The sequence below is a fragment of the Parasteatoda tepidariorum genome, chromosome 2 (genome assembly GCF_043381705.1).
Source record: "Parasteatoda tepidariorum isolate YZ-2023 chromosome 2, CAS_Ptep_4.0, whole genome shotgun sequence".
Classification (NCBI taxonomy): Eukaryota; Metazoa; Arthropoda; class Arachnida; order Araneae; family Theridiidae; genus Parasteatoda; species Parasteatoda tepidariorum.
The window spans coordinates 49,899,046-49,923,435 of record NC_092205.1 but is presented as its reverse complement, the minus strand read 5'-3'; the positions used below and the strand labels follow the sequence as shown (position 1 = coordinate 49,923,435).

The following is a 24,390-nucleotide window of genomic DNA, read 5'->3' as shown; positions in this document are numbered from 1 at the left end:
TAGAAATGGTCGTCAAGTTATATATATATATACGAAATGTAGGAATACAAAAAAGCTCGGTAATTTTGTTGAAGTGCTCTGGTAATAATTTTGATAATATTAGCAATTAGTTTCATAATATGAGATAAAATTTTGAAAATGTGGTAAAATTTGTTAATTTTTTCCTTGATATCTCAGAGCATAGCATATTTTGTAAATTTTTTTTACAGTGTTTTATGCTTATTTAATTGAGGACAATGAAAAAAATAGTTTAATTTTTGTAATTATAAATAAAATAATAATTGTTATAATATAATTATTTATCTATATATATTATTACATTTATATAATTATATTTATAAAATAATAACTTTATCTTTTTCAAATTATAAATTATACATAATTTAGTTCTTGTTTAAGTGGAGTTCGCGGAAATAAGTAACTTTTTGACGAATTCATTAGTAAATTGCATTCATTAGTAATTGACTAATTGAAATTAGATATTTAGATGTTGGTTTCTAGTGATTGTTTTAGCTTTATAGAATTTAGTCACACATGCTTTTCCTATTTTTTTTGTAGTTAAGCGTTAATAATTTAAATTCTTTAACTAACGAGAAAAAACTGCAATGTATTTTTTATTAAACAGAAATTACTATACCAAATTAAAATATACATTATTAATAATGCCTGAACACGAACTGCTCAATTGCCTGTTTATGTCTAATGATGGTGATTCAGTATGTGCTTAGAAACGCAAAACAATAGTTACTTTTATAATGAATTGTTTCATTTAATTATTAAGTATCATTCAGTTTCTCTCATAGATTTCATTCAGGTTTTATATATTATACAAATACAGCTTCATTATAACAATTGTAAAGAAGAATTCTGTTCTGAAATTCTGTTCTGAATATCAATTTAAATCTCTCCTTAGCTTTTTAATTTGAAAATTTAAACCTCGAATCTGGTAAGTAATATATTTTGACATTTTTATAATGCATTTTAAATAAACGAATAAAAAAAAAATAGATAGTAAAGTATAAATTACTAACGACTATTTCTTGTGCTAGTAAAACTAATATCGGTATAATATTTTTCACTGAAAATTGAGCTTAATATATTTAAACAAGTTAAAGCATTTTTTCCCCAAAATTATAATATGCTTGATTAATTGTAATGTTGAGAAGAAAAAACAATATAGGAGAATTTAGAAGACACTCCGTTTTCTAGGTATAAGAAACTTGAATGACATGATTACAAAATATTGTTCCTAACTACCAAGTCTTGATTTTAAGAAGATTTTCCATGGAGAAAGATGTTTTAAAACTCTTTCATGATTACGGATATAAATTTAAACAAGTATTCATTATTATTTATTCATTATTATTTTTTATTTTCAAAAACATATTTTAATTTTACATAAAATAGTATAAAAATAAATATTTTTAGAGATATTAAAATTCAAGTTAATGAGTCAATAAATGTTATCAAACCTACAAGAAAAGCTTCAGCACATTTTACTATTTGTAAATTATGAAAGTTAAATTCCATATTGGGGTTATTTTAATAACTTTTTAAATGGTCGAGATTTATCATCATTGTTATGTTTTAAAAATAAATCTCAAATTATATTCAAAAATTTAAAATTAATGGAAGACAAATGAATCACAAAAAGATACAACTTCCTCAACCCTCACAGTTATGCCAGCAAAAATTAGTGGTTTCTGATATTGCATTATTGTCGCCAAAGTAAAATACAAACTTCAATACAATTGTGTGAGTAAGCTTGTAGTTCATTTTGCTCTGGCGATATTATTAAATATCAGGAAGTACTAATTTATGCGAAAATAATTGCGTGAGTAGAAAAAAAGTTACATATTTTGGTGATTAATGTTTTTTATTTTAATTATTTTTTTATAAATTCATTTTTTCCAAATTTGTATCCCTTCTTTTTTAAACACTTTTATTTTTCTCTCTTTTATTATATTTTTGTTTGTTTCTTTACAGTGATCTTTTCCTGTTTCTTGTGAATTTGTAACTTTTTTGTTAAGGGTTTTAAATATTTGCAGCTCAAGCGCAGTTAATATAACAACTTATAACTTTCTAATTTTCTCTTTTTCATCAATAACATAAACAACGAAAACAATAATAATGATAATAATAATATTAACAATAATAATAATAGAAAAGGCAGGAAGGCTCAGTGGTTAGGGCACTGAGCTATCGTGAAGAACTGCGGTTCGATCCCCTAAGGTGGTTGATTGTTTTTCTTAAGGTCCCTGATTGTTTTTCTTAATTTTCTTCGTGTTTTCCTGTATTTATTTAATTTGTTATATATATGTTACGGCCAAAGTTCGAAGTCGGCCAATTCGCGATCTGGCCAGCCAGATCGCGAATTGGCCAAGAACGCTGTAAATTAGCTGGCCAAAGTCCGAAATATTTCTTGATTTCGGGAATTGACTGGCCAGACCGCGAATTGACCGAGGATGGCTGGCCAAAGACCGAAATTGCTCTTTATTTCGGAAATTGGCCGCCCAAATCGCGAATTGGCATAAGAAGATCAGCCAAAGTTGGAAGAAAAAATCGTTATACCGGGCAAACCGGGCAAATGTATACCGGGCAGGGGCTCTTGACCATAAAAAAACATCAGTGCAGGATATACCGGGCAAATGTATACCGGACAATGGCACTGAACCTTAAAAAAACATCAGTGTAGAGGGTATACCAGGCAGTGGCACTTAACTAGATCTAGTATGACTAGACCTTTGGTGCATGTATGACTAGTATGACTAGACAATTAAATAGCCAATTTAATAATGATTATTAAATTAATGATTATTTAATAGAAAACTTCTATTTTTTATATTTTTAAATTAGAAGATTTATAAGAATTATTTGTATAATTTTAGAAGGCCGACAAAGTAAAATATTCACTGATAGTTTCAGTTATTTCGGACTTTGGCCGTAATATATATAGCTAGCNTATATATATATATATTTTAAGCAGTATTCCATTAAAATATTGCATTATTTAATTTAAATATTATCTTTCGATAGCTTCGACAATGACAGAGGAAGAAAAAATGAAGAATTTGACAAAAGAATTGCATGATTTAAAAAAAGATGTAGCGTCTATTGGATCTTTGGTGCGCACTTCATCTCTTCAAGCCAAAAGGCAGGTTGCAAGTTATGAAAGCAAGTTTTTAAGCAAGTTTAAAGAACCAAAGAACCTACTCAAAGGAATCTTTATTTTATTTCTCTTTAGTGGTTTCGCCTATCAAGTCACTACTTTTCTTTTACACGTTTATAAATATCCTACAGTAGTCAGCATGGATATTCGCTTGACGGGGGAGTACTTATTACCTGCGTACACATTCTGTAGCAGTTTAAAGTAAGTGAATTTATATATCCTATATAAAGTAGAAATGGTCGTCAAGTTAACGCAACAATTTTTTTCCTGACTCTATGGGAAAACAATTTCATTTTTTTCAAAAACAGCTGAAAATTATGAGCTAAAGTTTTTAAACAAACTTTATAGATAGTGATTTATATAATTTAAAAAAATTATGCTTGTAATAATATAAATTTTGTACTAATTTCGTATGGATAGTCCGTAATCACAGTCTTTACGCAGTAAATTAGGCATAAGACTGAATCTGGTTTAAATGGATTTTTGTCTATAACAGAAATTTCTGTATTGGCAATCTTTATAAGATTTAGCGTTCTTTTAATATGCATAAGCCTGTATCTGCCTTTCGCGGAAACGGAAATATTTTCACAAAAAGAATGTTTTTTACTTGTTTTGATTATTCTTAACCTTTTTTGTTGAAAATGTTCAAAACATTATAGAAATATTCCCAAGAAACTAAAGTGGTTAGATATTATTTGATTAAAAACTTCAGTTGCTTCAAAAATATATAAATTGGAAATAACAATCGGCATGAAGAAATAAAAAAAAAAGCGTATCACAAGAGAAAGAGCACAAAAGTAAGTCGTTTACTCCGTCCCTATAGGTTTTAACCACTCTACACGCGTTTACCTCTTTAATTCATTTATTCTCTACCTTCATTTGACGTGTAGATACTAACGAGTAGTAAGGTTCTTGTTTATAGAACTGAAACTATAATATGCCAATTTTGTACTTTCTTCGTTCGTTTTTTGATTTAGTCTACATAGCACTAAGTATTTATCCTTCCCTTTGTTGAACAATCACCATGTTTAAAGTGCTCAAAAAAAGGCGCCTATTTTCAAGATTTGCCAGACGTGAATGAAAAGAAACTAAAAGTGATTTGAAATATGAAAGGAAATTTGAAATATAATGTTCGTAAAATGCATATCGCCTTCAAATAAATCAATTTTTACTTTGTATAATAAGAGATAAATAACATTTTGCAAGTTATTTCACAATAAAAAAAATTATAAATAGCATTTTTTTATAACTCACCACAACTTGTGGAGAATAAAAAGAATATAAAAATCTCTTCACTCTTTTCAGTTTTCTCTAATAAAAATTTATTAGAGGAAAGGAGTTATCGCATATTAACTACATGAGTTTATTTAATAAAAAATAGAGTTACAAATTTTTAGTCATACGAGTTTTCTTTCAAATTTTATAAAATAAAAGTAGACGAAATATCACTCACCAATCAATTTGTTGATAGTTTTTACTGATATGAAATCATATATAAAGTTTATTCCGTCTATTTCGAAGCAATTACGTAGTTATAAATTAAAAGAACAACAGTTTTTACCATTGCCAAGTTTAATTCATTCCCCTCCATTGTCGGTTATAAATAATCATTTTTTGCGTATTAAAAGGCCAAATGCAAAATATTAAATTATATGAAACTATTTTTTTTATTTGCCGTAAGAGAGTTGGAGGATTTAGTTTTTGCCTTTTACATGCTAGCACTTACCGATATTTTCGTATATAGTATTATCGTACTGAAGCATTTTCAGGTATAACTATATCGACAACATCAGTATAATGATATCATACATCTGAGGGATATGAATTGGAGATTGATCGTTCACTGGTTTAGGTCAAAATTACGATCTGTAGATGTATGACTGGTTCCTCTCTATAAACTGGTTCTGACATAAATGCGTGGCAGAAGTCAAATTCTTGGCCACAGATGGCGCCACTGGAAAACAAGAAGAAGCACCCTTTCCCCCCATTGCCTAAATGCAAACCAGAACAGCAGCAGTATAGCAGGGGTTTTGTTCCTGAAATTCTCGGCACAATATATGCTATTATACTATTTTAACAAAAAATGTTAATTGGCTCAATGGCAATCGTGGTGGGTAATAGAACAATTTATAAGTTTTGTTAAAATCCAACTGCGTATTTATTTGCAGTTTTTAATTATCGCTGTGGCAGCAATCGTTGTATTTTGGCATGGATTTTGTAATAGATTTTTAATGGGTGTGGGAAATGAAAATTGTATTTTGAAATAAAAATTTCTAATGGATTTTTTTGCCAAAACAAAACAATTTTACTTGTTTTAATTTTTTTTTAAATACAGATATATAAAGCAGTAAATTAATTTTAAAGCAAAAAATATATCTTGAGAAATTATTTTGCTTAATAACGTTGTTGAAGAACTAAATAACGGCATAAAAAAGTGAATGGGGGTTTTCGTGAAAAATTTAAAATCAGTCTTTACATTCATATGACACATTTAATTGGAAATTAAAATTGACTTTTGATTGCAGATCAGTTAGTTTTATTTAACTTTTTCACGCCTTGATGAAATTCGATCGATTTTTTTTCTTATCTAAATATTCAGACCCAGAATTTTGACACGATCTTAAATTCAAGAATTAAATCTTAAATGTGAATACAGATATATACAATATATATATATACAATATATATATATATACAATATATATATATACAATATATATATATATAGATATTNTATATATATATATTAAAATTGAAACAAGGTTTCAATTTTAACTTTTTTCTTTTCTACAGAACAGAAGAAATTTTACATAAAAGGGAAAAATGGCACCAAGAATTCAAAACATATGTTTTGAAAATTCCTCATGCTGTTTTGCCAAACAAAACAAATTTGGCTTATTCAACAATAAAAAGGTTCCAAAAAATTCAAAGGCATAATAAAAATGCTTTAAAAATTTGACCTGTACAGTTTTTAAATTATTTTTTATGGATGATTTTCTACTTGGCGTTTTCGGAAAATAGTAATTTCGAGTTCAAAAATCAATGATTTAAAACGTCCCTTCGTTTGGACCCTCACAAAGAATGTGGATTAACTTATTAGGACTTCATTATATAGGTTTTTAAAGAACGTTAGAAAAGTTTAATTTATTGTGGCATCCATTAAAGGTAGTTTTCCTAAGATAATTCAATCGTGTTCATTTTTTTTCTTGATATCCTGCATAACAACTGCATATAAACTGAACTAAAAACTGCAATAATCATGAATTCGAGCGTAAATGTTTAAATCAAATATAATGATTGATTTGGTAGTTCATCTGAATAAACTAACTTAAACCCTACATTGCTTTTTCCAGAGTCAGCAGAAAAAAATACTGTGAAAAGTATGAGGATCACTGTATTCCTACAACAGAGGAATTTTGCGAAATCAATGGAGATTACTGTGAAAAAAATAATATGACGGTACGATTTTTCTTTAATTTTAAGTATTTATTATTATTCGAAATTGTTCATTAAAAAGTTTTACTAACTGCTCTTCCAAATACTTTGAAAGTATGTACTTACATGTTTCACTAAAAATAATTATTAATGTTTCAACAGTATTTTAATATTCTAACAGTTCATTTTTAACTTTAATGATTTAGTTTTTTTTCTTTAGTAGTGATAATTTTTTCTTTAATTTTATAAGTTATAAATAATAATGGTTGACTTATAAAAATTCAAACGTGTGATAAAATTTGGAAAAAAAATCGTTTATAAATTGAAGAGTATTAAAGGCGCATCTATTTAGCGTAATAGTTACAGTAAAAATGGAACTTTTTGAATTGTGGTATTTATGTTAGCATTTGTGTTATTCAGTATCCTCATTGAACTTTTTCAAAACAATTTAATAGCCTATTGATCTGCATGAGAACTTTTCACTTCAAATATGACCCTTAATTGCTAAATTAAATTAAATTTTGCATAAAAAGTGTGTAATGCTTTTAAGTTTCTTTAAAAATTTGTACCCTAATTTTTATTTATTATATTTGTAATGATAGAAATGAACGAAAGTTAAATTAAATGCATTTTATTGTCGCCTATTTTGAAAGATAAACTTATGAAAAGAGGCTAGAAAATAAATGAAAAAAATTCTTAACACTAAGTCTTTCTTTTTTATATTTGTGACACAAGAATGAAATTTGACATAATTTTGACTATAGTTAATTCAACTGTTAATTTATGTGAAATATTTTTATAAAGGTGAAAGAAGAGTTCATAAAGAAAGTTAATCAAACAGATGTTTCCGAGCTTGGATTTAACTTTCTCGATCTTGAACTTAGCGAGTAAGCTATTTTTAATTACATAAAAATTTTTGAATTTTTATGACTCAAAAAATTAATTTTTTTTCATTTCTTATTTTATTTTTAAAAAATATGGCAAATGAAATAATAGATTATGCAATGAACTCTCCTGAATGGCGTGGAAGCCACGTGATCAGGTGGACGTTCTTTTTTAACTGTTGCTGGAGAGTTTGAAGAATTATTCTTTCACTTATTTCTGGGTGTGATGGAAAAGGCTGCGGATCTAAGCGACTTTGATAAAGGGCAGATTGTAATGGCTCGAAGGCTCGAAACAACTATTTCCGAAACTGCACGACTCGTGGGTTGTTCGCGATCTACAGTTGTTAGTACTTATGCAAAGTGAATGAATGACGGTGAAAACAGAAGACGACATGGTATTAGACGACCACACGCTCGCGACTGGTCCATGGATCAGTGGGAGAGAGTTGCCTGGTCACGGTTTGTCAATCATCACGCCGATGGCCGTGTCAGGATACGCCGTCTTCCTGGCGAACAGTTGCTCCCTCAATGTACAGTAGGTCATACACAGGCCGGTGGTGCTTTGGGGGACGTTCTCTTGGGCGTATCTGGGAACCGTGGCAGTGGTTGAGCAGACCATGAATGTTACAGGGAATCTGAACATCATTGCGGACCAGTTGTACCCTTACATGGCCTCTGTTTCTCCAGCCGGAAATGGAATTTTCCAGCAGGACAACGTCCAGTGCCACGAGGCTCAAATTGCGTTGGAGTGGTTCCAGGAACATGATGCTGAATTCCAGTTAATGTCCTGGCCGCCTAACTCTCCGGATATCAATCCGATAGAACACATTTGGGATGTCATGGATCGGCAGCTCAGAGTTCAAGGACCACTAAGTCGCAATATCTCGAATTTGCGTGACAGTTGCTTAAACATCTGGTATGCAATATATATACATATACAATATATATATATATATATATACAATTCAATCGTCATTGCAGAAATTACTCTGCAGAAGGCAATGTTTTTCGTTCAGTTACTTGATTCCTTCATCTTTTATTTGCAATTTATTTTGCAGTTCTTTGACAAGACAAGTTAATCTCTTACAAGTCTCAGACAACTGAAAGAAGAATTAATTCTAAATCATTCATCATCCAAAGTTAACTTAATATTTCTATTTATAAAAGACGGATCTTTTATAAGTAGTCATGTTTAAAACTTCAATCAGGCACATGGACAATAAAAATAAAAAATTTGCCAAAGTGTTTTTAAAATAATACAGTCAAACCTCCTGTCATTGTTTCAGTATCTTCCTGATGCGTANTATATATATATAAATTTTTTTTGTATACCTCTTTGGTTACATTTATTAATATCTTAGAGACAGCAGTGTAGTTTATTGACATTTACTTGAGGAAAAAAAACAATAGAAATTCACCAAATCTTGAATGGCAGGAAAATGACATATTAGCTTAGAAGTTTAAAAAACAGTCATTTTGAGTTAATAGTAAGTAACTCAACTGAAGCCTTTATGTTAGATCGACCATAAATTGCTTAAATTAATTCTTTTTATCCACAGTAGAAAGAATCAAATTTTTTTTGCTGCTGATATGTACAGAATAAATTTGTGTATAATAATCAATCATTAAATAAATAAATAACTTTGATTACATCCAATCATATAACAATCATACATAAACTTGGTATTAGGACAGTATTTGCTTTTCCTCTTTGCAGTATTAGTAGCTAAAAAAATTTTTTGGTACACTCCAATGTCCTGGAATTCATAAGCCAGGAAAATGACAGCCAGGATAATGACAAATTCGCCATTTTATAGCACATAACTTTACCTTAATTTAATATTTTGGTATAAGACGTTTGCATTCTGCAGAAAACAACAGGATTTCTTAAAATAACTCAGATAAATCTATGTAGTTTATGATATTAATGATTTCAAGAAGCCAGGAAAATGACAACACAAAAACCTACTCACCTTGAAAAATTTTTTGAAATAGATTTTGAACCAGAAAATTGGTACTTTTATTCTTGCAACAAGGCATGTTCATATAGGAGGGTATCTAATCAATCTATTAACATAAGATTTTGATTGCTGGCTCTATCTATTTTGGTTATTAACCACTAAATAAAAGCAGTCAGGAAAATGAAAGATTTTCTTGCGACAAACAAATTACTGACAGAAAAAATTGTTTCAAACGAAGTTTTTGTAAATAATACCCTCTGCGTATATTCTAGAAATGCTTACACTGGTTGGGATCCTGAAAAAGTTATCATTGGAAGCATTGTTTGGGACATGCCAGGAAAATGACATTTTGAAGTTCAATGAAATTTTTTAACTATACAAAACAGTCAATGCTAGTGCAAAGTCATTTTAAGATGCTATCAGCAATGCAATTTATGAATTTTCTTTAAAAAAAAAGTTCTTTTAGTGTTATAGTATTAGATCTTGGAGCAAGGGACAGTGAATTGTCATATTTCGTGAGATTTTTAACATTTCACATCCGCTTTCCCCAAGGGAGGGGGGTGGACAAAACACCGGATGGTTCCGGCACATCTTACATGGAATACATCATACAGCAAGAGCCACGCAAAAACGATCGCTCCTGCATTAAGTGCTAACAGACAATGAGGTGAAGAGGCTCAATCGTCGCATACCTTGTAATCCAAACATTAAGAAAATCATTCAATGCTTCCTAATATGGAAGTGAAAGAGGAAAAGATTCTAAAAATCACTCCTTTGAAACATAAATCTAATTATTATTCATTGGTATGTTTTCAGCCTTGAAGTTCCAAAATAGAATATCTGTACACCTATTCTTTACCAAAGACATTTTATGAAAAGAGTTAATGTTTTTACTAATACTTTTGTATTATATATATATATATATATATATATATATTGTGTATATATAGCACCCAGCTCACTCCGACAAAAGTGCTGATGTAAAATATCCTCTGTGGTAGACGGATAATGGTTTAGAGTCCCCACGCCATCAGGCTAAACGTGGAAAGTTTTCGTGTTTTTCCTCACCGTGTAACGCAAATGTGGGTTAGTTTCCTCAAAAAGTCTTCAACGAAGGCAAATTTCTCCCTATATTCGATCCAGGAGTTTCCTTGTCTTCTGGACTGGGTTCAAGATTATAAGGCTATAGAGTAGAACTTTAGTAGTAGTAAAGACAAAAATTGGGTCGGCTGCTAAACGATTGTTATAAAATAAAATAAGAAACTCTGACGTAAATCACAGTTACTTTTATGGAAAAAGAGGAAAAAATTGAGAAATTTTCAGATTTACTGTTGCACATATTCGGTAAATCATTGTCTTCATATTCATTGTCTTCGTTCTACAAAAAGAAGTGAGCCTCATTTGTCTGCAAAATGATGTATTATCATGCGATATCCACTTGCAATGTTCTAGTTTTGGAAGGTTTGCAGCGAGACACTCGTAGATATGGGTTATTTTGTACGGAGATTCTCCCAGAATAGTTCTCAATGCTACCGTACTGATTGATCTCAATGTCTCGTGCACTACAGTCTCTCTCACTATTACTGATGGATCTTTCTTCTAGTGCAGTTAGTAAGCTTTCCACAGCAACTGGTTTCCTCCCTCTACGGAATTTTTGGCTCTGTCAACCACTCAGCTCAAATTTAAAAATCATTTCCTGCAAGCGTTCTTGCCCTGTTCTTAAACTTTTAAGCGTCCTACATCTCTAGAGAACAGTTACTGTGCCGCCATATTCTAATAATACAGTTTCACTAACAAGGTACGGCCAGTCAATATCTATCTATCTATCTATATCTACTAAATCTATTGCATTTTTTTACGTTCCACAAAGATATTTGGTTTCCAAATCTTAGATATAAGTGAAGATATCACATTGCTTAGATATAAGGTTTTACAGTCCAAACAATTTTGCAGTGACTGGAACAAATTATAATCCGAAGGCGCCAGATTTGAGGAATGTGGTGGCTGTGGTAGTGTATCCCATTCAAGCTGTAAAAGTTTTTGGCGAGTGACCAAAGATGTATGAGGTCTCGCATTATCTTGGTGGAACACTATTCCTTTTCTGTTGATTAATTCTGTCCTTTTCAGTTGAAGTGCATCATTCAGTTTGTCCAGCTGATGTCAGTAGACTTCAGAATCAATTATTGTGTTATCCGGGAAAAGCTAAAAAAAACTATTCCTTTAAAATCCCACCAAACAGACAGCATCACCTTTTTTTGATGGATATTGGCTTTCGAAATACTTTGAGCCCGTTCATCTTTTGTGCTCCATGATCTCTTGTGTTTGACATTGCTATAGACAACCCATTTTTCGTTCCCAGTAATGATGCATTTCAAAAATGAACATTTGAGAAGCGAATCACAGACGTCAAAGCAACGACACAAATTTCTATCCGTGAGAACATGGGGAACCCATATATCGAGCTCCGAGGTTAAACTCAGGCCTTTCAAGTGGTCATAAACAGTTGAATTCGACAAATTTAACCTCTCATCAATCTCTTGTGTTGTTATCCGCCGATTTGCATCAACTAATGCTTTTATCGTGTTTCATCTGTTTCAACCGGCCTTCCAGAACGTAGTGCATCTTCGACATCAAAATTGCCGGATCGAAGTTTTGCAAACCAGTTCTGGCACTGGCGTACTGTTAACACATCTTCTCCATATACATCGGTTAATTTCTTACTGGCAAGAACAGCATATTTACCTTTTATTTATATATATATATATATATATGTTTACATAAGNATATATATGTTACGTTTCCTACTCTGCACACTTTTACTCTTTCTGTAGACAATATTCCAACGCCATACTGGAACGTAAGGCGGTCTGGATTTGTCGAATCCACAGTGAAGGAGGAAAAGTGTTGAGAGTGAGGAAATCTAATCTTTATAAAATCAATTCTATTTGCAAAATTATTGTCGATTTTTATTAACACATTAATTTATCACTTATATCTAAGTTTTAGAAACCATACAATTTTGTGGAACGCACACACACAAAAAAAATAAATAAATAAAAAATAAAAATAAAAAGAATAAAAAGAATTCTGGTAAAATTTTTTATTTAATCCCTTTAAAGACATTCCCTTTTTCAATATTCTTAACTATAATAATTATTTCAGCTCTTTCCCTACCAGATCAGCAGTTCCTCTTCCAAGGCAAAGGTTTTCTCATTTTGATGAATATTCCTATTGTTTTTCAATAAACTCTAATGTGGAAAGTGATCTTAAACCGTGGACAGCTCTTAACGTTAAAAATGAGAAACCACGTAAGTGCATCTTGGTAAATTTAAAAACCGTTCGATTTTTGTTCTTTACTTTCTTTCTGTGGTTTAATTTTGATAAGTGGTATTGCTTAACTTGTGCAAATAAAATCTAGAAGTTTAAATATGTTTTAATGGGCCACATTTGAATTAAGACAAATGTAAATATCCAAAACAGGCAAATAATTGCTGCACGTTACTTTTTCTTTAGCTGCGCAGAATATACAAAGACTTAAAAACCAGAAATTGAGAAGGTCTGTAGAAGACTGTACCTGCAGAAGTTCGATGGTATAAGAAAATTTAACATTCCATTAATATTTTAGAAATTATCACATTTTAAACTTGCAGCAAGAAAAAAACATATTGGCTGACCTATTGCCCACTTAAACGCAACTAAGTGTTAAAATTTAAAGCACTGAAAGGACTATTTTAAACTTTTCAAAATTTAAATTTTCTTAAAAGTTATTTCATCTGAGTGCTTTTTTGATAAATTGTTTTACTTTATTTGCTTAAAAAATTATTATTTATCCATTGCTGCAGAAAAAAAAAAATTCTCTCTCGAGATATTCATTTTATAAGCTAGTGTTTGACTAATGTCAAAGGCAACAGAAGTCTATAAGTAAAATAAAAAAAATACGAGAAAGGGAAGTTGACAGATGTAAATCATAGCATTTAAATAAAAATTAATAATAAAATGTCAAAGTTTCAGGAGAGATAAATTCCTTATTAATTTGAACTGTTATACTATATAAAAAGGTAATCGTTATAGATTGTTTACCACTAATATTTATTATTCGTTGCTATTTCAATACTTCGACTTGGCTAAGAGCTTGATGCTAATTTACAATCGAATGGTCTTTAACGACTCGTCCCCCCCTTTTTTAGAGATTTTTCTCGTAGTTTGTAGTTGTCCCGCAGTGGACTGATCGTTAAGACACGGTTCTCTGCAAATCACCGAATTCAAGCATCACTGGCTACGGTCAGTGTGCGGGTGGGTGACCACTTGGATCAGCCTGTGTAGGGACCGAGAGTGTGCGGTATTGGTCCTCGTTAAACTGTTCTACCGTAAAGTGCTCGACTTCGAGTGCAGGTCGTCGGGCTACCGAAGCGGGGGTGCCATCCCCTCTGCAGAGGATCTAAATTGTGATGGCATGTCTTCGGATCATCCTCAGGGATGTTTCCAGGCCGTCGCCAAAAGCCCATTGTGCAGCTCTAGTGCAACGTAAATGAACAACAACAACAACTTAGTTTTAGTTGGTCGCAATTATAATGCAAGCATGCGATGTTAGTGGTCATAATTTGGAACATTAATTGTGAATACTGTATTAATGTCGAAAGAATCACTTTGTATTGTGATTTACTAAATTACCACATTTTTCATCCTGTGCAATTTTGTGAGTTCAAGCCTTAACATATCACTTTAGACATTACATTCATATACAAAAAATGCATGTTTTAGTACTCTCAACCACCTATCCAACTTGTCAAACGATTGTAGAATCACTTTATATAAACCTTCGGTTGTATAAAACTTAATCAGAGTCTAAACACCAAACGACAGAATAATAAAGTAAAGAGATTAAACACATTTGAATTGGCGTAGCCATTAGGTACTGGGGAAAAAGCTTGAACAAACTAATAAAAAAAAGGCAGATAAAGAAAAGCTGTGATGGGGGCAAAAATTAACTCGAATAGATTTCTAAACATTGGGGACGGGTGGGACACAAGAGATATCATTAAAAAATCATTTGAATTTTTTGAAGTATAAAAAGATTCCCAAAAATCAGCCTCAGTTGTCATGATTGCCATGATGGGTTAACCGGGACACAATAATGAATGCTGTGAAATAACTTATTTGTTTTTAATTATTATTTTGGAATTAATTATTGAGTTTTGTAAAATGTGTAAACTACAAATTCTCTTTTTTTAAATTTTAGACTGGACATCTGACAGATTTATTTTTAACCCCCAAGTTGACGACGTATTTGAACCTAATGTTCCACCAGGTATTTTTATTGCTGTTCATTCGCCATACGATGCAGTAAATCCCTTTCACAGAGGTTACTTTTTAAGACCTGGAAAGCAGTACATAATTGATGTTTACATTGTAAGTAATTATATTCATACTGTTGTGTACAGGGTGTCCAAAAAGAATAAAAATGCTTTCGAGAAGTTAGCATCTGATCAAAAATCTTAAGATAGACGTTTAACGAATACATTTAATAATACCAAACTCGACTCCTTGTCCTTACCCAGTGGGGGTGGAGGCAATTTAAAAAATTTTGAAATGGAAACCCGGTGCCGATTTTGATTCTCCAGGAAGCAATATCTCCATGTAAACATCCAATAGGCATTTGTTATACGGTTCTTGAATGTAGCTGAGCTCACAAAATGAATATGGATTGCAAATTGTTTCGAAAAGAGATATCTCGAAAAATGCAAGTAAATTCGAGAAAAAACGTAAATAGTGTTTAGAGCCGCGATGGCTCGGGGGATAGAGCCTTCGCCTTCCATTGCGGCGAACCGGGTTCGATTCCCAATCGATACGAATTCCACATCCGTCTTCACCGACCACAGTGCTGACGTAAAATATCCTCAGTGGCAGACGGATCGTAGGTTAGAGTCCCCTTGCCGTCAGGTTAACCATAGCAAGTTCTCGTGGTCTTCCCCTCCATGTAACGCAAATGCTTGTTAGTTCCATCGAAAAGTCCTCCGCGAAGGCAAATTTCTCCCAATACTCGATCCATGAGCTCCCTTGTCTTCTGGATTGGGTTCAAAATTACAAGGCTACGGAGTTGAACATTAGTAGTCGTAAACCTATAAAATTGGTTCTGCTGTTCAACGTCAGTTATAAAATATATAATAAAATAAAATAGTAGTGTTTAATGTGACACTAAAATCGTGGCATCTAGCGACGCAAAAATCGACCCCACCTGTTGAGGTGAATTAGAAAATATTTCTCTCGCGTAATTTCAGAATGTTAATCTGAATTTTATTCCATGATATATTTGATAGTTTTAACACTTTTTTGAGATTCTATCAAAATAACATTAGTCGTCCAATTTTTGTTTTCAAATTGAAGGGGAAATATAGCGAATTGCTAGATTTTAAATAATTTTATTTTAAGCAAACAGAAAAAGAGAATCGACTTTTTGTGCGAAATAGCGACAACTCTCCAAAGAATAAGCAAATTTCTATGAACTTTGAATAGGTTATTAAAAAATGTTGCTAAGTAAGACTACAATATGTAAATTAGTAGAGGCACAGTGGAGTGACGTCATCCGCAATGGGCATTAAATTGTATGTTTGATCGTAATCCTGCAAATTTCATTGTGTTTCTGATATTAGAAATTTGAGATATGTTTTTAAATATATTGAGAATATGTTTAAAAACGTATTACTTATTATTTCGAAAACATATATTGAGAAAGTATGTTATAACTTGCAGTTTCTTCTGCTCAAACTTAATAGCATATTTGTGGTTAGGCTCTTGAACCATTAAATAAGTATGTTAGTACAGAAATAAAAGTTATTGAAAAGTGATCTAATTTATTAGCATACTGGATTTCTCTCAAATTTTACAGTATAGAAACATTTTACTTCAAAGCCTTAAAGCAATTAATTATAATTTATCATTAACTTATAGTTTGCTTCAAACTTTATCATTAACATTGAAATATTTTAACTTTAACATTTTTGCTTCACTTAAACTCTCTTTATTTCTAAAGCATAACTATATATCAATACATTTTACTCCATTGATTTTAATCGTATGGATAATATAGTTACATTATATTTGCTATTATTATTTAGCTCCGAGGTATTAAAAGCAGCTTGCATATTTGCTGTTGTACTTATAATAACTGACATATACATACATATTATATATGCTTTACATATTATATGTAGGAGAAGGTGGGGTAATACAGGGTAGCTAAGATTCAAGGGTCTGTTGGGGCTAGACTGTTCGACATACAGACTCTCTGATCTAATCAAGATATTCATTTCTTAGCTGCATACAATATATTATTCTCTCAAAGTCATAGATGTAATACTTTTTTATATTTGCTTTTCTAGATAGAGCCAAACCATCCGGTTTTATCTAACCCCGCTAGGTACCCCACTATGGTAATTCTGAAATACTAGAATTTCAGGGAAGAAATAGCCGACATTTTTATTTTATAAGATAATTTAAGAAAACAATGCATGTAATTTACATGTAGCGTTATGTATTCAAGGCCGTACTCAGGAGGCAAAGTATATGTGCAATTGTCCTGGGATTTAGTTCTACTGAGGGCCAATTTAAATTTTTTTTTACAAAAAAACAGTGTTTATTAATGTTTTTTCAAAAGAACAATTTCAGAGATTTACTTTATATCTAAATTTAATTTTATTTTATTTAAAGTGTCTTCAAACATTCTTCGAAGTGCCGGCCAGACGGCAGAGCGATTAGCGTCACAGACTACGAAGCTAATGGCTGCGGGTTCGAATCCCACTCGGGGCATGGATGTTTCTCTCTGTGTGTCGTTCTCTATTGTGTGATGTGTGAATGTGGCCCACCCTATAAACGGGAATCTGTGGCAGTGTTGAGTGGGTATTGTTGCTCGCCTCTGAGACTTAGGTTCTCAGGTGCCCGCTGGGTAACGTTAAATGAGTAATACTTCCGGCATCCTCCTAGGCGAAGGACGTAAAAGTTCAGTGCCTGCCATTAGAAAAAAAACATTCCACAAAATATGAAAATAAGGCTTTCTGTGATTTGAGGATAGCGCACACAGGAAAATTTTATCCTGGGGACAGTAAAGCCTTTGCACCTTCTTTTAGTTATCTTTTTCCTATGCAGTTTTGCAGCTTTCCTGAGTCCAGCATAGAGGAGGTCCTGGGACCTGTATAGGTGGTTGAGGGGTGCCGGATCGAGTAGTTATCAGTTTTATACTGCTAATAGCAGATATTGAAACGAAACAATAAAGTGCTACCTATCGGGCTAATTCCTTACTGTTTCTTAGAGAATAAATCTTTAGTAAACGTATAATAAACTGGTCAAAAAAAATTTTAAAACTGTATTGACCAATTGATAAGGATAGGATAAAAAAGGGAGAACATTAGAGAGTTGATATAGTAAAACACACTTATCTACACAAATGCCATGAGTTAATCGAAAACAACACGCCAAATATGGCAGAACTTTCTTCTTGACTAGAAAAATGTGTTGTCAGCTTTTAGTTGCACTTTTTTAGAGTGATAAAAAGAAAAAAGAATACAATGGTTCGGTCATCTGAAGCGAATGAGAGAAAAAAGAGCAACAAAAAAAATCTATAAAATAAAACTGGAGGAAAAGAAAAATGTCAGACACCCTGAAAAAAAAATAGCTTGATGAGAAAGAAAGAAATTTGGAAAAAATGAAAATCAAAAATTTTAAGATAAAGGTCAAGGACAGGAAAAAGTGGAGCTGCATAGTAAAGGAGGCCAAGGGCCTACATGAGCTGTGGATCCGAGGAGTAAATAAGAGTTTGACAGCTAGAAAATAGAATTAATTTCGCAAACTCGGGGTACCCGACTTCCTTCCACTCTCCCCTATATTCTGTCATACTACGATTATTTTTATTTCAAAAAGTACATTTTCTCAGGAAATTTTTTAAAGTTTCTTTTGATATTTTTAGCACTTAAAATATATAGTACAATACAATGAATAAATGCGTTCTTTTACCAATCACTAGAGAGAAGATGAAAGATTGGGTTCTCCCTATGACACAGATTGCTTAGACTACGTAGATATCTGGAGAAAAAATAACTATACTGGAGTTCGCTCAAAACAGGTAAATATTTTTAAATGAGTAATCTGAGAACTCTCACCTCATCTCTCTCTTTCTGAAAAATAATGAGAATTATCCAACGCAGTTGCAATTGCACTTAATTACTTAATATTAGTTTTTATAGCATCTACCCATCACTTTCAGTGATTTTGCTTAATTTAGCTCTTAAGGATTTAAAATGACATACAAGAGTTTGATAGGTGTATGGTCAATTTTAATGTTTGTAAAATATTTATTTTACAAAGTGAGTTAAATATTTTCTTTCTTTCTTTTGTTTTTTGTTATTACAAGCAGTTAAAAATATAATAGTAGTAGTAAAAAATAAAGAATCAGTTTTCTTGTTTCAGATGTGTCGTGAAAAATGCTACGTTGATTACTACAAGAAATGCAGCAATTGCTCTTTTATTGAATTTAATTACCCTTCTAAAACGGAAATATGCAGCGGAAAAGGTAGGTGGGCTATTCAAAATTACCTAATTTTATCACATATTATAAAACCATATTTTAGTGTTTAATGGATCTGAAAATAGGTTTTTTCGAAAAATTTCTGCAGCAGTGGCGATGTCCGTACCATTTTCATTGAATATTTCAATTTTAAGTCAAGATAAAAAAAACTAAAGCATGAGCTTGAAAGGTATAAAAAGTGATGTTAAGTTGCAATGTTTTAAAATAGCGAATATAAATAAATCCTAGATTTCAGAAGAAATGCGTTCTTATTTCTAATTATCATATTTGGTATGAAGGTAACAGAATATTTTCTGTCATTGCCTTTGTGTCATAATGTAATTATATTTTAGGTTATTGTAAAATAAGAGCAAGCTGAAGTACGTGTGTTCACCTAAGTTTTTAAGAGAATAAAATAAGGAGTATGACATATATATCTTTATCAAATATAGGATGACAGACAAGTGGAAATTTATGAATTTTAAGTACATTTGCAAATTTTCAATTGATATCGCTTCAAACTCGTTTTTTTTTGTTATTTAACTCTCAATTTGGGGCTAACTTAAGCGCGTAATAACAACGCCATAACCACTCATTTAATTATTCTACAGACTGAGGTAATCGCCCCGAATTCGTTTTTGAACAACTAAAAGAAATTGTGCGAAAAACCAGTATATTTTAAGTTAACAAGACTTCGAACATTCATAATTACTTTAAATTTGTACTTCACTTCTGAACACCAATAAAAGGGAATGCGTAAATTAAGTTCATGCGCATTTACAGTCATTCATGTATATGTTTAGCTTCCAATTTTAACATATTTTTGATATCGTCAGTAGATTGTTCACAATCGAGTACGAAATGACGTGAATTCGTTGTCTGGCTCACTGCTATACATTTAAATTTGCAGAAGTTCACCGTTACAAAACGCATGTAGGTTTTTAATTATGCTGTAAGTAGTAATAAATAATTAGAATGTGCATACATCCTAAACTGACTGTTTTTACTTTTAATTAATTCGTAAAAGTAACTCTACTGATTTTTACGTATATAATATATTATTGTTATTACAAGCTTTAGTGATACTGAAATTCGAAAATGGTGGCAACTACTTTACACTAAAATTAGTGCATAGTGACATTCTTGGTGACTGTGACATCAAAAACTGTCCTCTATGTTTAATTACACAAGGAATTCCGTCTGGTGTTTCCTTCATCACTTTCGGTACAAAAGTAATCGCTACCATTTTCGATGTTAGTAGACACTAAATTTTATATAGTGAAGTTTCTGAGGAAAAAATGACAAAAGACGCATTAACATTTCAGTAATGAATGAGAAAATCGTGAATGATGAATGCACTTATAAAGAACCTGGTGAATGCTCGGAAAATTGCAAGGAGGAATGTTTGTAAGTAGTGATTGATGTTGTATCTAGATCAAAATAAAAAAATGCTGGCCTTAATTCCCTTTGAATACTTAATTTATAATTTTGATAAAAAAGAAAAATCACGTTTCTCTTTTATATAAGTTACTTTTATATAAGTTACTTTTATATAAGTTTTTACAGTCATTTTGTAGCAAATTCTCTATTTTTGTTTTTAGAGAAAGTGATTTTCGAAACAAGAATGAAAAAGGTTAGAAAAATATTTTCTCCGTAACATGAATCTATACTTAAAGATATAAGTTAGTTATAGGAAACTAAAATTGCAAAATAATAAAAAGAGATTAAAAGAAAGAAAGAGAAAAAAACAATTACAAAAATTCTACATCAATATAGTCTTTATGAATTCAGGAAGATATTATGTAATATATTGATGGGTATTTTATTCATCCTCCTATATTTGATAAACTCACAAAAATACTTTAGAGTAGCATTTAATTTGCTATGTGTTTTATAAGAGATATTAAATTAACCCCGTCCTCCCCAAATATGGGTATACGAGAGTTACTGGAGTGAGTAGTCGCCGCGATAAGCCCTACGCTCAGGAGAGGAGGCGCGTTTCGGAGACCAGCACATGTGCCGGTCGAGAGTCCCGGCGAAGCCCCCCGTGGCATTTAGTAAAATAAACTAAAAAAATATACAATTGGTCCGATCGCAACAGGCCAGAATTAACAATGTGTCTTATAAGACCAATAGTAACCGACCTACCCCCGAAGGAGTTTGCGGATAAGGGTTTCACCCGTTTGCACGTGAACTAAACACTACAAAACTACGGAAAAGTAAAAGTACAAAATCAAAATGATTGAAACACATAGGAAAAATCCCAAAATCGAAAAAATAAAATAAAAATAAAACAGTACACAAATTTAAAGTGCTCAAAACATCAAAGTAGATAAAATCAACCGACAATAAAAGTGTCAAAAATACAGGTAAAAACATATAAAAGTAAGGTCAGGTAAAACATCAAATGGTAAAATATGAAAAACCACATTAGAAACAAATAAGACTAGGATAAGATTAATAGAATAATTAAAATAGTCGACTAAAAGTTCAAGTGTCTCCCTTTCAAGACTAAGTGCCTCTAAGATTAAAAATGTTCTAAGGTAAACCAAAGTTTCACTAAAAGGATAAACACACAAAGATGACACCAGATAGGACAGAGGGTGCTGAAGTTGACCAAGAGCAAGATTTCATTTCGAATGTCCTATGTATAATGAAGATGCCAGTTCAAGGGGAGAACAAAGTCATGGAAAAGGTAAGTGCCGAGGTAAAATATTAAAAGCAGATATTTAAAACCAGAAAACCTAAAAGCCGAAAGTTTGAAAAATAAAACCAGATAAAATTAGTCAGGTGTACTCGCAGGGGCAAGCAGATCATCCAGGGTATATTTAAGAATTTCAATGATTTTCCCCCTGCAGTCAATATCAGCATAAAGTTGATGTTGAGTATATTGGTCCCATTTTTTGCCACGGATCGTCTGGAATGTGTCTTATAAAGTTAACCTCATTTCAAACACTTCAAATAATGTTAAAAAAATGCTTGGACTTTCCTTGAGGTATTTTCGTAGTAAAAACGATTCGTAATTACTGTTAATGTATGAATTTATGATTATTAATAATTAAATTTATTTAAAAGAAAAGATCTTAACTCTTGTTTTTTACTATTTGCTATTAAGAAAAAAATTTAGTACAAATTTTAAAACACGAATTTTAAAACACGAATTTTTCCTCGAACTTCTATGTTTTCAGTGTGTTTGAAGATTGTATTAAACTGTTCAAAATTACTGTGAATATTAAAATTATACGAATAAAAAAGTGAAGGTAATGACAGGATTGAAACTTCAGGGACTGATAGCACAGCCCATGGCATATTGATCCCACCATTTTGGTCTCGTCGTTTTGGACTCGATACCGTTTCGAAATCGAAATTGAATGTTTTTGAAATTTCACAATGTAAATTTTATTCCGAAGTTATTTATTTTGAAAAATCACAATGTAAGTTTATTGTACAGTTGTTTTTAAGAGATTACAAGGCTGTTTCTAAAGTTTATTTTTAAAAATTTAGACAAAAAGTAATTTTCGTCTTACTTTAAAAAATTAAATTATCATTGTTGCGTTTAGATTTATAGTCAACTGTCAATACATAATACATTTATATACAAGTCAATACATTTATATATATATATATATATATATTAATTGAATTTTTTTAACTTTTTTTCCCATTCTATGAATGGCGTAAATTTGGTTGGGGACATCCTCACCAAGAAATATAAATATATGAAGTCGAAATATAAGCATTTAATGAGTGTCGTAAAAACTTAGCTATTTTCAACTGGTCTGAATGGTTTTGATTGGCAATCATATTTAAAGACCAAATCACAGAGGTATCTGGAAAACACCAATATTCCCTTCTAAAGTATGGAATATTTTTGAAAAATTTTAAATGATAATTCTTGAACGAACAATTATGTAGAAGCTACACATCCAATAATATGAAAGTTCATTGAATTCATTAGAAAATCTTAAGAAGTCACGCAAATTGTACGAATACTTTGTTCGGGCTACCTCACAATTTGCACACAAGGTTAGTACAAAAAAATTAAACACGTAGTAGAGCAATAAATACTGGAGATATTCTTTCATAATACGTTTTTAATAACTAGGACCAGTTTATTCAGGCTACAGGTTACAGAAGTTTCATTAGTCTTAATATTGAAATTCAATCAACTAGCAAGCTTAGAAAAAAAGGAGCGTTACCTAATGAGTTAAAAAATTTACGTTAATAGACAAACATATATTGTATTTCCCTTAAAATTGGAAACATGTTTGAATAATCACTTTCTTCGTAAAAAAATAGAAAATTGGAAACTGTTCCGTGGTTTAACACTTTCTCTTGAATTGTTTTTGTAATAACACTACATCTAATCTAAATCTAATCATTCAGATGAAAGAAATTTAAAATAAACTTAAAAAATTTAAAATTCTGAAACGTCGACTGATTTTACTTTTTATCAATTACAATAAAGTGTTTGTTTATAATGATTATAATTATATAAAAATAAAATCATATTAAAATTATAATTATGTCACAGCTCTAATTTCTGCTTTTTTTTATCTCTATCGTTTTACATAAGCTTAATATTTTTTTAGGAAAACAACATTTAAGACTGACATATTTGAAAGACCTCTAAAAGTAAGATAAAACGATATCACTTTTTGAATTTTATTTTATTGTATCAGTATTAACAAATTGTTCATATGTGCTTCTTTAAATAAAAAACAGTATTACAGTGTTTTGATGCTAAATAATTTTGTAATTACAAGGAAATTTCGATAGAAACAATGCAATTTCCAAGTAAAGTATCTACACAAGTTCCCTTTCGTAGAGAACTTTTTAGAGTCAAGGTAACCATTTTTTGAGTAGTAAAACAAAGATCTTCAACAACTCCCACAATCTAATACTATTTGACTGTAATTAATGATCCTACGATAAAAACGTAGATTGGAGCAAATCCCTATTCTGTTTCAGTGAAAAGATGAAATAAACTTATCGATTTTTACTTTTTAATGTAAAATAATATTTTTAAATTTTCCAAATGTTCTTTTTGTATATCGTCTTATATATTAACTAGCTGAATACTCATTCTTCGCGTAGGATGAATAAAAAAAAATAATTAATCAGTACTGTCCATACACTATTAAAAATACACTAAATTACACACAGATTTAACAGCATTACACATTTAATGAGTTAAGAGTAGAACCAGGTATTTTAAGCATTAAGGTATTACTAACCATTATTTATGATTCAGAGAAAATAACAAACTGGTTGAGTCAATATTGGTACTTTTAATATCACGGAATTATTTATATATATATATATATATATATATATATAAATGATGCAGATAAATGATGATTTATATATATATATATATATATA

The 24,390-nt window shown here is 31.0% G+C and overlaps 1 protein-coding gene across 1 annotated transcript in view; it reads left to right on the top strand.

Annotated features, from left to right (window-relative positions):
* The first annotated feature begins 3,044 nt into the window (after positions 1-3,044).
* The window catches only part of LOC110282461 (uncharacterized), a 62,371-nt gene continuing 41,025 nt past the window's right edge, over positions 3,045-24,390 (top strand). Inside the window, exons 1-9 of the mRNA XM_071188238.1 lie at positions 3,045-3,370; positions 6,523-6,628; positions 7,409-7,491; positions 12,612-12,757; positions 14,689-14,858; positions 18,466-18,564; positions 18,909-19,011; positions 20,331-20,412; positions 23,598-23,640. Coding sequence (XP_071044339.1) covers positions 3,045-3,370; positions 6,523-6,628; positions 7,409-7,491; positions 12,612-12,757; positions 14,689-14,858; positions 18,466-18,564; positions 18,909-19,011; positions 20,331-20,412; positions 23,598-23,640 — 1,158 coding nt within the window. The remainder of the gene's footprint in view (positions 3,371-6,522; positions 6,629-7,408; positions 7,492-12,611; positions 12,758-14,688; positions 14,859-18,465; positions 18,565-18,908; positions 19,012-20,330; positions 20,413-23,597; positions 23,641-24,390) is intronic.